We start from the raw sequence: 12,094 nt of genomic DNA on the forward strand, positions 1-12,094 counted from the left end.
TGTCCTGGGTTGGATTCCCGGTTGGAGCACACAGGAGAAGCAACGATATGCTTCTCTTCTCCCCTCTTCTCTTCATGCAGCCATGGCTCAGTTGATTTGAACACATCAGCCCCAGACAGTGAGGATGGCTCTGTGGAACATCCACCTCAAGCGCTAAAAGATAGCACTTTGTTGCAAGCATCGGCCCCAGACCGGGGTTGCTGGCTGGATTCTGGTAGTGTGCATGTGAGAGTCTGTCTATCTCCCCTCCTCTCATTTGGAAAAGAAGAAAAAACACTCAGTTTTGAGAACAATTTCTCATTGGGTATGTTGGTAAATTGATATTTTTTGGGGGAAAATTAGCTTAAGGGGTGGGAGCATGATGAAGAGGGTAAAGTGGAGCAAAATATCTGGTGACAGAAGGAGACTGAACTTCGGGGGATGAGTACACAACACAGTGTACAGATGATATATTACGAAGTTGTACACCTGAAACATACAATGAATGATATTAACCAATGTTACCCCAATAAAATTAATTAAATTAATAAATCTCAAAACCAGGTCTTTTTTAATAGATATCCGATACAATGTATTTAATCCAAAAGTGAAAAGAAAACTCCTTTTTAAAAAATTTGGGGCCTAACCTGTGATGGCATAGTGAATAAAGTGTCGACCTGGAATGTTGATGTTGCTAGTTTGAAACCCTGGCTTCCCTGGTCAAGGCACATATGGAAGGTGATGCTTCAGGCACTTTCCCCCTTATCTCTCTCTCTCTCTCTCTCTCTCTCTTTCCCCCTCCCTCCCTCCCTCCCTCCCTCCCTCCCTCTCTCTCTCTAAAATGGCTAAAAAATGTTTGGTGCATTATCAGAAGGATTAGTACCTAGAGTGGTACTGTCCAATGGAGCTTTCTGTAATGATGGAAATGTCTTATATCTACCCTGTCCTGTGTGACAGCCACATTGGCCATTGAACACTTGAGATATGGCTGTTGAAACTGAGGAACTGAATTATACTCTTTTTTTTAAAATTTATTATTATTTTTTTAACAGAGACAGAGAGAGAGAGGGATAGACAGGGATGGAGAGATGAGAAGCATCAATCATTAGTTTTTTGTTGTGCATTGCGACACCTTAGTTGTTCATTGATTACCCTCTCATATATGCCTTGACCATGGGCCTTCAGCAGACCGAATAACCCCTTGCTTGAGCCAGCAACCTTGGGTCCAAGTTGGTGAGCTTTGGCTCAAACCAGATGAGCCCATGTTCAAGCTGTCGATCTCGGGGTCTCGAACCTGGGTCCTTGGCATCCCAGTCCGATGCTCTATCTACTGCACCACCACCTGGTCAGGCTGAATTATACTCTTATTTAAGTTTTTGTTTAAAAAAATTGTCATACAGTAAAATTGACTTCTCTTGGTGTATACAGTTCTATATACAGTGTGTCCATAAAGTCATGGTGCACTTTTGACCAGTCACAGGAAAGCAACAAAAGACAACAGAAATGTGAAATCTGCACCAAATAAAAGGAAAACGCTCTCAGTTTCTGTAGGATGATGTGGCAGCATGTGCGCACGCGCAGATAATGACGTAACACCATGTATACAGCGGAGCAGCCCACGGCCATGCCAGTCGAGATGTGGACGGTACAGAGGGAAGTTCAGTGTGTTCTGTGGCTTGCTAAATTCGAATCTGTGACCAAAGTGCAACGTGAATATCAGCGCATTTATAATGATGCACCACCACATAGGAATAACATTACTCGGTGGGATAAGCACTTGAAGGAAACTGGCAGTTTGGTGGAGAAACCCCGTTCTGGTAGGCCATCAGTCAGTGACGAGTCTGTAGATGCTATACGGGATAGCTACCTAAGGAGCCCTAAAAAATCTGTGCGAGAGCCCACATCAAACTGCACTGAATAAGTATGAAACTGGGAGAGTTTTCCTTTTATTTGGTGCAGCTTTCACATTTCTATCGCCTTTTGTTGCTTTCCTGTGACTGGTCAAAAGTGCACCATGACTTGACAGACGCACTGTATTTTTTTATTTTTAAGTACCATCACAGCCAGAGCAGCACAGTCCCACTGCCCCCCAAACTCCCTCGTGCTGTTCTTTTATAGTCATTCCTTCCCCACCTCTCATCTGTTCTTCCTCTTTCCCTTTAGTTTAAATGTTTACTTTTGTTTTTTTGTATTTTCCTGAAGCTGGAAACGGGGAGGCAGTCAGACAGACTCCCGCATGTGCCCGACCGGGATCCACCCGGCACGTCCACCAGGGGACGATGCTCTGCCCATCCGGGGTGTTGCTCTGTTGCGACCAGAGCCACTCTAGCACCTGAGGCAGAGGCCATGGAGCCATCCCCAGCGCCCGGGCCATCTTTGCTCCAATGTAGCCTTGGCTGCGGGAGGGGAAGAGAGAGAGACAGAAGAAGGAGAGGGGGAGGGGTGGAGAAGCAGATGGGCGCTTCTCCTGTGTGCCCTGGCCGGGAATAGAACCCAGGACTTCTGCACGCCAGGGCGACGCTCTACCACTGAGCCAACCCGCCAGGGCCAATGTTTACATTTTTTAAGATAATTTTCCTTGGGTACATGGATGGGTGGGTAAATTGATAGATGGATGCATATATAATATATATGGACATGTTGATTATGGATGGGTGAACAAATACATCTACAGGGCCCCGAGTGCCCTTGCCTGAGGCATTTTATACATAGAAGAAAAAGTTTTACTTACAAAACAAGAAAAATCATTTGACTTCAGGAGAGTGATATTAGAGTTTAAAAGAGAATGTCTTTAAAGATACAAAGACACAAAAACCTTCAGTATATATGTCTGAACTGCGTGTGGTTTGGCTCTTCTGAAGCTTTTTCATGGAAAATGTAATAGTGTATTCTATTTATTGATTTTTTTCTAGTGATATTCCTGAGAAAGGACGGTGACTATTTTCTTTTTTTAATTTTTTAAATTTATTTTTATTTTTTTTTACAGAGACAGAGAGAGTCAGAGAGAGGGATAGACAGGGACAGACAGACAGAAACGGAGAGATGAGAAGCATCAATCACTAGTTGTTTGTTGCGCATCATAACACCTTAATTGTTCATTGATTGCCTTCTCATACGTGCCTTGACTGCGGGCCTTCAGCAGACCGAGTAACCCCTTGCTTGAGCCAGTGACCTTGGGCTCAAGCTGGTGAGCTTTTGCTCAAACCAGATGAGCCCTTGCTCAAGCTGGCGACCTCAGGGTCTTGAACCTGGGTCTTCCGCATCCCAGTCCGACGCTCTATCCACTGCGCCACTGCCCGGTCAGGCTTCTTTTCTTTTTTTAAAGATTTGATTCAATTTTCAGAAAGGAGAGAGAGGGGGGGAGAGAGAGAAAGAAGGGGAAGAAGCAGGAAGCATCAATTCCCATATATGCCTTGACCAGGGTTTCGAACTGGCGACTTCAGCGTTTCAGGTCGATGCTTTATCGCACTGCACCACCACAGGTCAGGCTAATAGTATATTCTAAAACAAAATATAATTTGTTTTTCTACTTCTCTTCTGAATAACTTATGCTAATGAACTCTTCGATAACTAAGAGCATACTGATGAATTAGAACTGTCAGTATTAGAAACATTTCATGCCATTGGCACATTTCAAGATTTAAAAAGAATTATTTATTGAAGGAGGAGAGATAGAGAGAGAGAGGGAGGGAGTGAGAGGGAGGTAGAGGGAGGGAGAGGGAGGGAGGGAAAGAGAGAGGTGGGAGAGAGAGAGAAACAGGAACATAGATTTGTTCCTGTATGTGCCCTGATCGAGGATTGAACTGGCAACCTCTGCACTTCAGGATGAAGCTCTAATCAAACGAGTTATCCAGCCAGGGTAACAAGATTTTACCAAATACCTAACCACTGATTACCAAGCTAAATGAGAAATAAAAATATGATGTATATTAAAATAAGTGAAATATTTAACTATATAACGATTGTAGATGATTAAAGTAAGATATCCTACTCTGAATTACTTTTTAATTATATTTTGTGTTATTTTTATTTTATGAAATAAAACTTTTCACCAGGAATCACTAATAATAATAGCCCTGACTGGATACCTCAGTTGGTTAGAGCGTTGTCCCAAAGCACAGAGGATGCCAGTTTGATCCCTGGTCAGGGCACATACGGGTACAGAACAATATTCCTGCCTCTCTCCTTTCTCTCTCTCACTCTCTCTCTCCCCCCCCCCCCCACCTTTCTCTCTCTCACTAAAGTCAATAAATAAAAATTGGGGAAAAAAGTAGTACCCATACTTTAACTGCTTTTTGAACATTAATACTCTACTGCTACTTAAAATCAACGGGTCTAAAACTAAATTCATCATCTCTTTTCTCTCCACTGCAACCTTTTAACTCCCCGTGGTTTCCCTCCTCCCTCTAATATTGGTTAAAGGCATCACTGTCTGTCCACTGGCCCAGGCCGGAAACCTTGAACTCATCCTAGTTACCTTCCTTCTCCTCTGTGATTTCCCAACTATGTCTCGCATGCCTAAAATGGCTCTTGGCACTGTGCCTTTCTCTGCCCCCAGTGTTCGCGCCTCAGCCCAGACCTTCTATGGGGCCACCGTTACAATCAATAATAGCCTCCTAGCTGATCTGCCATTCTCTGTGTCACTCTACTTCTCCAGCATCATCTTCTGCAGTGCCTCCAAAATGATTCTTTTCTAAAATGCAGATGTGATCATGTCCTGCCCCTGCCTTAGCTTTTGCATGGCTCTCTTATTACCTATAGGATAAATTAAAAACCATCATTGGTGTACAAGAGGCCCTATAATAGAGCAGTTGAAGAATTTTCCAGCCTGTCATCTTTATTTCTTCCGTGCACCCATTTGTCTGGAATTCCCTGCCTCATGTATCCTTGCTGATTTCGGATTGTCTTATAATAGCCAAGTATTCTCTCCACTAAGAAGCCTTTTCTTACCCATATTCCCGGGAATGAATGGGTGTCTATTTTCCGTATCCTCTCTTCTAGTATTGTTCTTTGTGTCTCTGTCATGATCAGCTTTGTATTGTGAGAAGCCCAGTTCCTAGCACAAATAATAAGTGCTTGATAAATATTTGTTGTTCAGTGTTTACTTTTATATAACTTGCTGGTGAAAAGGACTGCCTTCCTGTATTTTCCATTTCTCAGATGGTAGAACTAATTAGTATGGTTGGCTAATAAGTGGAAAATTGACATCGGAACTCAAATATTCTAACTTCCAACCCAATGTGTGTGTATGTGAGAGAAAGAGGAGGGTACATCATAATTTTTTGTAAGATGTCAGCCAAAGAGATGCATGTAGTCAATGGTAGTAGTTTAGGGTATGTTTGTCTATGACTATATTTCCAATCTGCTCAGTACCTGAATCACGTACATCTACATATAGCCTTACCATTCCTGCTGGACATTTTGTGTTCGTTCCCAAGATAATGGTAGTAGTGAGAAATAATGGAGAAATTCCATTAGATTGAACTATTTGTTTCATTCTTAAATGTGGTGCAGTGATTGTTTTTAGGCTCCATGTCATGCAATTTAATTAAACTGACTTCTGACATTTCCTTCCAAAGGTTTCACTGGAAGAAAAAAATGCAACTATTATTTATGACGCTAAACGACAGACTCCAAAGACCTTACAGGAAGCTATTGATGACATGGGCTTTGATGCTATCCTCCACAATCCTAACCCTCTCCCTGTTTTAACTGACACTGTGTTTCTGAGTGTTCCTGCTCCACAGACTCCGCCATGGGACCATATCCAAAGTACTTTGCTCAAGACCAAGGGTGTCACAGACATTAAAATTTCCCATCAGCAAAGAACTGCAGTGGTGACAATAATCCCTTCTTTGGTTAATGCCAATCAGATAATAGAACTGGTTCCAGATCTCAGTTTAGATACTGGGACTCTGGACAAAAAGTCAGGAACGTGTGAAGACTATAATATGGCTCCGACAGGTGAAATCATGTTGAAGATGAAAGTGGAAGGGATGACCTGCCATTCTTGCACGAGCACCATTGAAGGAAAAATAGGAAAACTGCAAGGTGTTCAGCGGATTAAAGGTAATATATCTGGTCTTCTTTTTTTTATTTTTGTAGTTTTCTGAAGTGAGAAGCGGAGAGGCAGAGAGACAGACTCTCACATGTGCCCAACCAGGATCCACCCGGCATGCCCACCATGGGGTGATGCTCTGCCCATCTGAGCCATTGCTCTGCTGCAACTGGAGCCATTCAAGTACCTGAGGCAGAGGCCATGGAGCCATCCTCAGTGCCTGAGCCAACTTTGCTTCCGGGGAAACTTGGCTGTGGGAGGGGAAGAGAGAGAGAGAGAGAGAGAAAGGAGAGGGGGAAGGGAAGAGAAGCAGATGGGCACTTCTCTTGTGTGCCCTGGCCAGGAATCGAACCTGAGACTTCCATACACTGGGTGGATGCTCTGCCGCTGAGACAGCAGGCCAGGGCGTATCTGATCTTATTTATTTGTTTTGTAAGGCTCAGTTTTCTGTTTTGGCCTTTGAACATTTTGCTTTCTTATTAAGCATGGGATTTGAATCCATGGGACTGGAATGCTGTAAGGCCAGTAGCCAGGGCCACCATCACAGCTGCCTAGCCCATGCAGGTTTGCATTGGATTTGGACAGATGGTAATGAAACAACAGAGCCAAAAACTGGTGGGCCATTAGCTTTAATCCTAGCTTGCACCCACCGGGCAAGTAAAAACACACACTGGGCTCCAAAACCCACTCATTCAGTGCTCACAAAGCTACTGACTTATCCGAGTTTCCTAGAATCAAAGGTTTCTAGCTCACCAGCCTTATTCACCTCTGTTCCCCATCTCCTTCTCTCTACACAAACTCTGCACTAACTGGCTTCTCTTTCAGCACTACACCATCTTGGCTGCCTCTCCTCTCCTCCACGTGGCCTTACTCTACTCTCTGCTCTCTGCTGCTAATCTCAGGAACTGAGAGAGCAAGCTCCCGGTCTGCCCCCATTTTATAATGTAGAAATTAAAACCTTTAATCCAATATACAAATAAGGAAGTCTCTGATACAAAGTCATTTATCTGAGGCATAATGGGATTGTACCACCCCACATCAAAAAGGGTGGGAAAGGCTTAGTCCTAAAACCAAGCCCCAGGCTACAAGGATCCTGCCTGTCCACAGCCGGCCCCCAACACACATTAATATCACCTGGGCAACGAGCTTCCATGTCGGCAGCGCCATCTTTAACAAAGTGAGCATAATATATTTTATCTGCCCAACAAATGCTTATTGATTTTTTTGACGTCTGAGGTGTCACGAACCAGGTCCAGTCCTGATTGAGAACGGTGGGGGATGAAGAGATAAACACAGAGAGAAAAAGGATGGGATGGGTTCTTCTGGTGACTGATAACCTACCAAAAACCCAGGCACACACCAACAACTTTATTTGATAATGCACAGAACAAAGCTGTTTACAGCTTGGGTATTACAGAGAACTTTAGCAAGGAAGTGTCCTATACAAAGTTATGCATAACATCTTAACTAGCAGTTCCTCAAACAAAGGGTAAGAGGAAGGGAATATAGATTGCCTTTAGCAACTCAATTAAGCAAGGACTGTGGGGGAGGGCTGTGAGGACTTTGTCAGCTTCCAGCCTGCCTCCCACACTGAGGTACAGTCTGTTCCCAGGGTTACTGTCTGTAAAGCTACTGATTAAAAGTTACACGAGTCTTGAACTACCAGAAAAGACAGTTGATGTGGTCATTCATTGAGTTCAGGGTTCTTCTTTTAATTTTTTTTTATTTATTTTAGTGAGTGAGAGAGAGAGAGATAAGGTGGGGAAGAACAGGAAGCATCAACTCCCATATGTGCCTTGACCAGGCAAGCCCAGAGTTTTGAACTGGCGACAGTCAGTGTTCCAGGTTGATGCTTTATCCACTGCGCCACCACAGGTGAGGCTGAGTTCAGGATTTTTTTTTTTTAGAGTGAGAGGAACAGACAGGGACAGACAGGAAGGGGGAGAGATGAGAAGCATCAATTCATAGTTGTGGCACTTTAGTTGTTCACTGATTGCTTTCTCATGTGTGCCTTGACCCGACCTGGGGGCTCCAGCCGAGCCAGTGACCCCTTGCTCAAGCCAGCAACTTTGGGCTCAAGCTGGTGAGCCTGCGCTCAAGTTAGTGACCTCAGGGTTTTGAACCTGGGTCCTCAGCATCCCAGGTCCATGCGCTGTGCACTGTACTACCGCCTGGTCAGGCTGGAGGCTTCTTTATGTTTAATATATGTTAAGCCAGTAGTCAGGGCCACTACCACAGCAGCCTGACCCATGCAGGTTCGCATTGGATTCGGACAGTTGGCAAAGAAACAACAGAGCCAAAAACTGATGGGCCATCATCTTTAATCCTAGCTTGCACCCGGCGGGCAAGTAAAAATACACACTGGGCTCCAAAACCCACTCATTCAGTGCTCACAAAGCTACTGACTTATCCGAGTTTCCTAGAATCAAAGGTTTCTAGCTCACCAGACTTATTCACCTCTGTTCCCCATCTCCTTCCTTCTCCCTGCACAAACTCTGCACTAACTGGCCTCTCACTCAACACTCCGCCATCTTGGCTGCTTCTTCTGGTCTCCTCCACGTGGCCTCTCTCTCCTCTCCTCTCTGCTCTCTAATGCTAATAATCCCAGGAACCGAGAGCACAATTTCCTGTTCTGCCCCTATTTTATAGTGTAGAAATCCAAACCTTTAATCCAATATACAAAATAGGGAAGTCTCTAATACAAAGTCACTTATTTGGGGCATGATGGGATTGTACCACCCCACATCAAAAAGGGTGGGAAAGGCTCCGTCCTAAAACCAAGCCCCAGGCCACAAGGATCCTGCCTGCCCACAGCCCGCCCCCAACACATCAATATCACCTGCGCGACAGCTTCCATGTGGGCAGCGCCATCCTCAACAAAGTGAGAATAATATATATATTCTATCTGCCCAACAATATATTTCTATTCAAAGTGTTGTAAGATACCAAAAAGTTGAAAATTGATATTCTGGTAGGAAAGGTCAGGCTTTACTATCAGGCTTTCCTGTCCCGTCCCTCCTTTAGGGAGGGGAGGGAGAAGAATATAGAAGTTTCTGGCTTGCAAGAACAATGGGTCATTCAGTTTTAAATCTAAAATAAAGGTTAACCAAGAAACCTCTCTTTCAATAGGAGGCAGAATTTACATACCACCTTGCATTGATTGTAGTTCCTCCCCTTCCTGGAATCTTGAGGGTAAAATACCTCTAGGCTAGTGAGGGAAGATGAACCCTGAAAGATTTGTAAATATCTTTGATTGTGTTACCTTAAAAGTCTTAATGTTTCTGTGTATCCCCTAAACAAATGTTGTCAGCCCATGCTATGATGTCATGCTCTCCCCCCGCCCTTTGTAATCAAGGGTATATAAGCAGCCCCTGAAATATTTTAGGGGCTCGCACACAGTTTGGGTCTGTTGCCCTGTGTCAGCCATATGCGGCCGGCATATTTAATAAATCTCTTCCTCTAATAAAGCTTTTCAAAACTTATTTGGACTACGTGCCTCTAAAAACACCTGCAGGATTGTGAATTGGGTGCTTTACAACAAAAGCATGCAGAAACTTGGAGACCACAGATATAGTTTTCTTTTTTTTTTTTTTTAAGATTTTATTTATTCATTATAGAGAGGAGAGAGAGAGAGAGAGAAGGGGGAGGAGCAGGAAGCATCAACTCCCATATGTGCCTTGATCAGGCAAGCCCAGGGTTTTGAACCAGCAACCTCAGCATTTCCAGGTTGACGCTTTATCCACTGCGCCACCACAGGTCAGGCCTATAGTTTTCATATCTTTACTTTTTTCCAGTCTATGTCAGTAACATTTTCTGAGAAGAACAGAATATTTTCAAGAAAGGATAATAACAACAATGAGAGAGAAACAATTTTGTGTGGTATTGATTTGGTCTGCAGAATGTTTTCTGAAGTAGCCCAGGAATAAACTGAATTTAATTATATTTCTTTTTATTAATTAGTCTCCCTGGACAACCAAGAAGCTACTATTGTTTATCAACCTCATCTTATCACAGTAGAGGAAATAAAAAAGCAAATTGAAGCTGTGGGCTTTCCAGCATTTGTCAAAAAACAGCCCAAGTACCTCAAATTAGGAGCTATTGATATAGAACGTCTGAAAAACACACAGGTCAAATCTTCAGAAGGATCACAGCAAAGGAGTCGTCCATCAGATGCCAGTGATGTCACAGTTACTTTCCTCATCAATGGCATGCACTGTAAATCATGCGTGTCAAATATTGAAAGTACTTTATCCACACTCCAGTATGTAAGTAGCATAGCAGTTTCTTTAGAGAACAGATCGGCTATCGTAAAGTACAATCCAAGCTTAGTCACTCCTGAAATGCTGAGACAAGCAATAGAGGCCGTATCCCCAGGACAGTATAGAGTCAGTATTACAAGTGGAATTGAGAGTACCTCAACCTCTCCCACCAGCTCTTCTCTTCACAAGACTCCTTTGAACATGGTTAGCCAGCCTCTGACCCAAGAAACCGTGATAAACATCGATGGCATGACCTGTAATTCTTGTGTGCAGTCTATTGAGGGACTCATATCAAAAAAGGCAGGTGTAAAATCCATACTAGTATCCCTTTCAAATGGCAATGGAACTGTTGAGTATGACCCTCTACTAACATCTCCAGAAATTTTGAGAAAAGCAGTAGAAGACATGGGATTTGATGCTACCTTGCCAGGTAATTATCACTTTTTCTCTTTTTAATAATTTTTAAACATTATTTTTTTTCCATTTATTTATGAGAGGGTGGGGCGGCAGAGATGGACTCCCACATGTGCCCGGACTGGGATCCACATGACATTCCCACCATGGGGCAGTGCTCTGCCCATCTGAGGCATTGATCCATTGCAACCACAGCCATTCTAGCACTTGAGGTGGAGGCCATGGAGCCGTGCTCAGCACCCAGTCCAACTTAGCTCCAATGGAGCCTTGGCTGTGGGAGGGGAAGAGAGAGATAGAGAGGAAGGAGAGGGTATTCCTTGTATTCCCCTCAACATTTTCTTTTCCCCCCTCTGTATACGCCTTCCCCCTCCCCTTCAGGCTTATCCCATCCTATCATCTCCTTTCCCTCTGTTCTCTTTTCCTATGGTCCCTTTAATCTCTCCTTTATCTCAATTCCATTCCTCAGTTCACATTGTTCATTGGATTCCTCAAATGAGTGAGGTCATATGATGATTTTATTTTTTCTGCCTGGCTTATTTCACTTAACATAATAGTTTCCAGGTACATCCATGTTGTCACAAAAGGTAAGATTTCCTTCTTTTTCATGGCCCCATAGTGTTCAATTGTATATATGTACCAAATCTTTTTAATCCACTCGTCCACTGACGGACACTTGGGATGTTTCCAGATCTTCGCTATTGTGAACAATGCTGCCATAAACATGGGGGTGCATTGCTCCTTTTGAAACACTGCATACTTTTCTTGGGGTATATTCCTAAAAGTGGGATAGCTGGGTCAAAAGGCAGTTTGATTTTTAATTTTTTGAGGAATCTCCATACTGTTTTCCACAGTGGCTGCACCAGTCTGCATTCCCACCAGCAGTGCAGAAGGGTTCCCTTTTCTCCACATCCTCGCAAGCACTTATTCTATGTTTTTTTGTTGATGAGCACCATTCTGACTGCTGTGAAGTGATATATCACTGTGGTTTTACTTTGCATGTCTCTAATGATTAGTGATGTTGAGCATTTTTTCATATGCCTATTGGCCATCTGTATGTCCTCTTTGGAGAAGTGTCTATTCATTTCTTTCACCCATTTTTTGATTGGATTGTTTGTATTCCTGGTTTTGAGTTTTATAAGTTCTTTGTAAATTTTGGTTATTAACCCCTTATCAGATGTATTGTCAAATATATTCTCCCATTGTGTAGTTTGTCTTTTTATTCTGTTCTTATTGTCTTTAGCTGTACAAAAGCTTTTTAGTTTGATATAGTCCCATTTGTTTATCCTGCCTTTAATTTCACTTGCCCATGGAGATAAATTGGCAAATATATTGCTGCGAGAGATGTCAGAGAGCTTACTGCCTATGTTTTCTTCTAAGATGCTTA

General features: G+C 43.2%; 1 protein-coding gene across 2 annotated transcripts in view; it reads left to right on the forward strand.

The window, feature by feature from the left end:
• Positions 1 to 12,094, forward strand: part of ATP7A (ATPase copper transporting alpha) — a 113,632-nt gene that overhangs the window by 54,881 nt on the left and 46,657 nt on the right. For both annotated transcript variants that reach the window (XM_066357924.1, XM_066357925.1), the window contains 2 exons: positions 5,559 to 6,048; positions 9,998 to 10,726. In XM_066357924.1, the coding sequence (XP_066214021.1) occupies positions 5,559 to 6,048; positions 9,998 to 10,726 (1,219 nt within the window). The remainder of the gene's footprint in view (positions 1 to 5,558; positions 6,049 to 9,997; positions 10,727 to 12,094) is intronic.

This window comes from Saccopteryx leptura, chromosome X (genome assembly GCF_036850995.1).
Source record: "Saccopteryx leptura isolate mSacLep1 chromosome X, mSacLep1_pri_phased_curated, whole genome shotgun sequence".
NCBI lineage: Eukaryota > Metazoa > Chordata > Mammalia > Chiroptera > Emballonuridae > Saccopteryx > Saccopteryx leptura.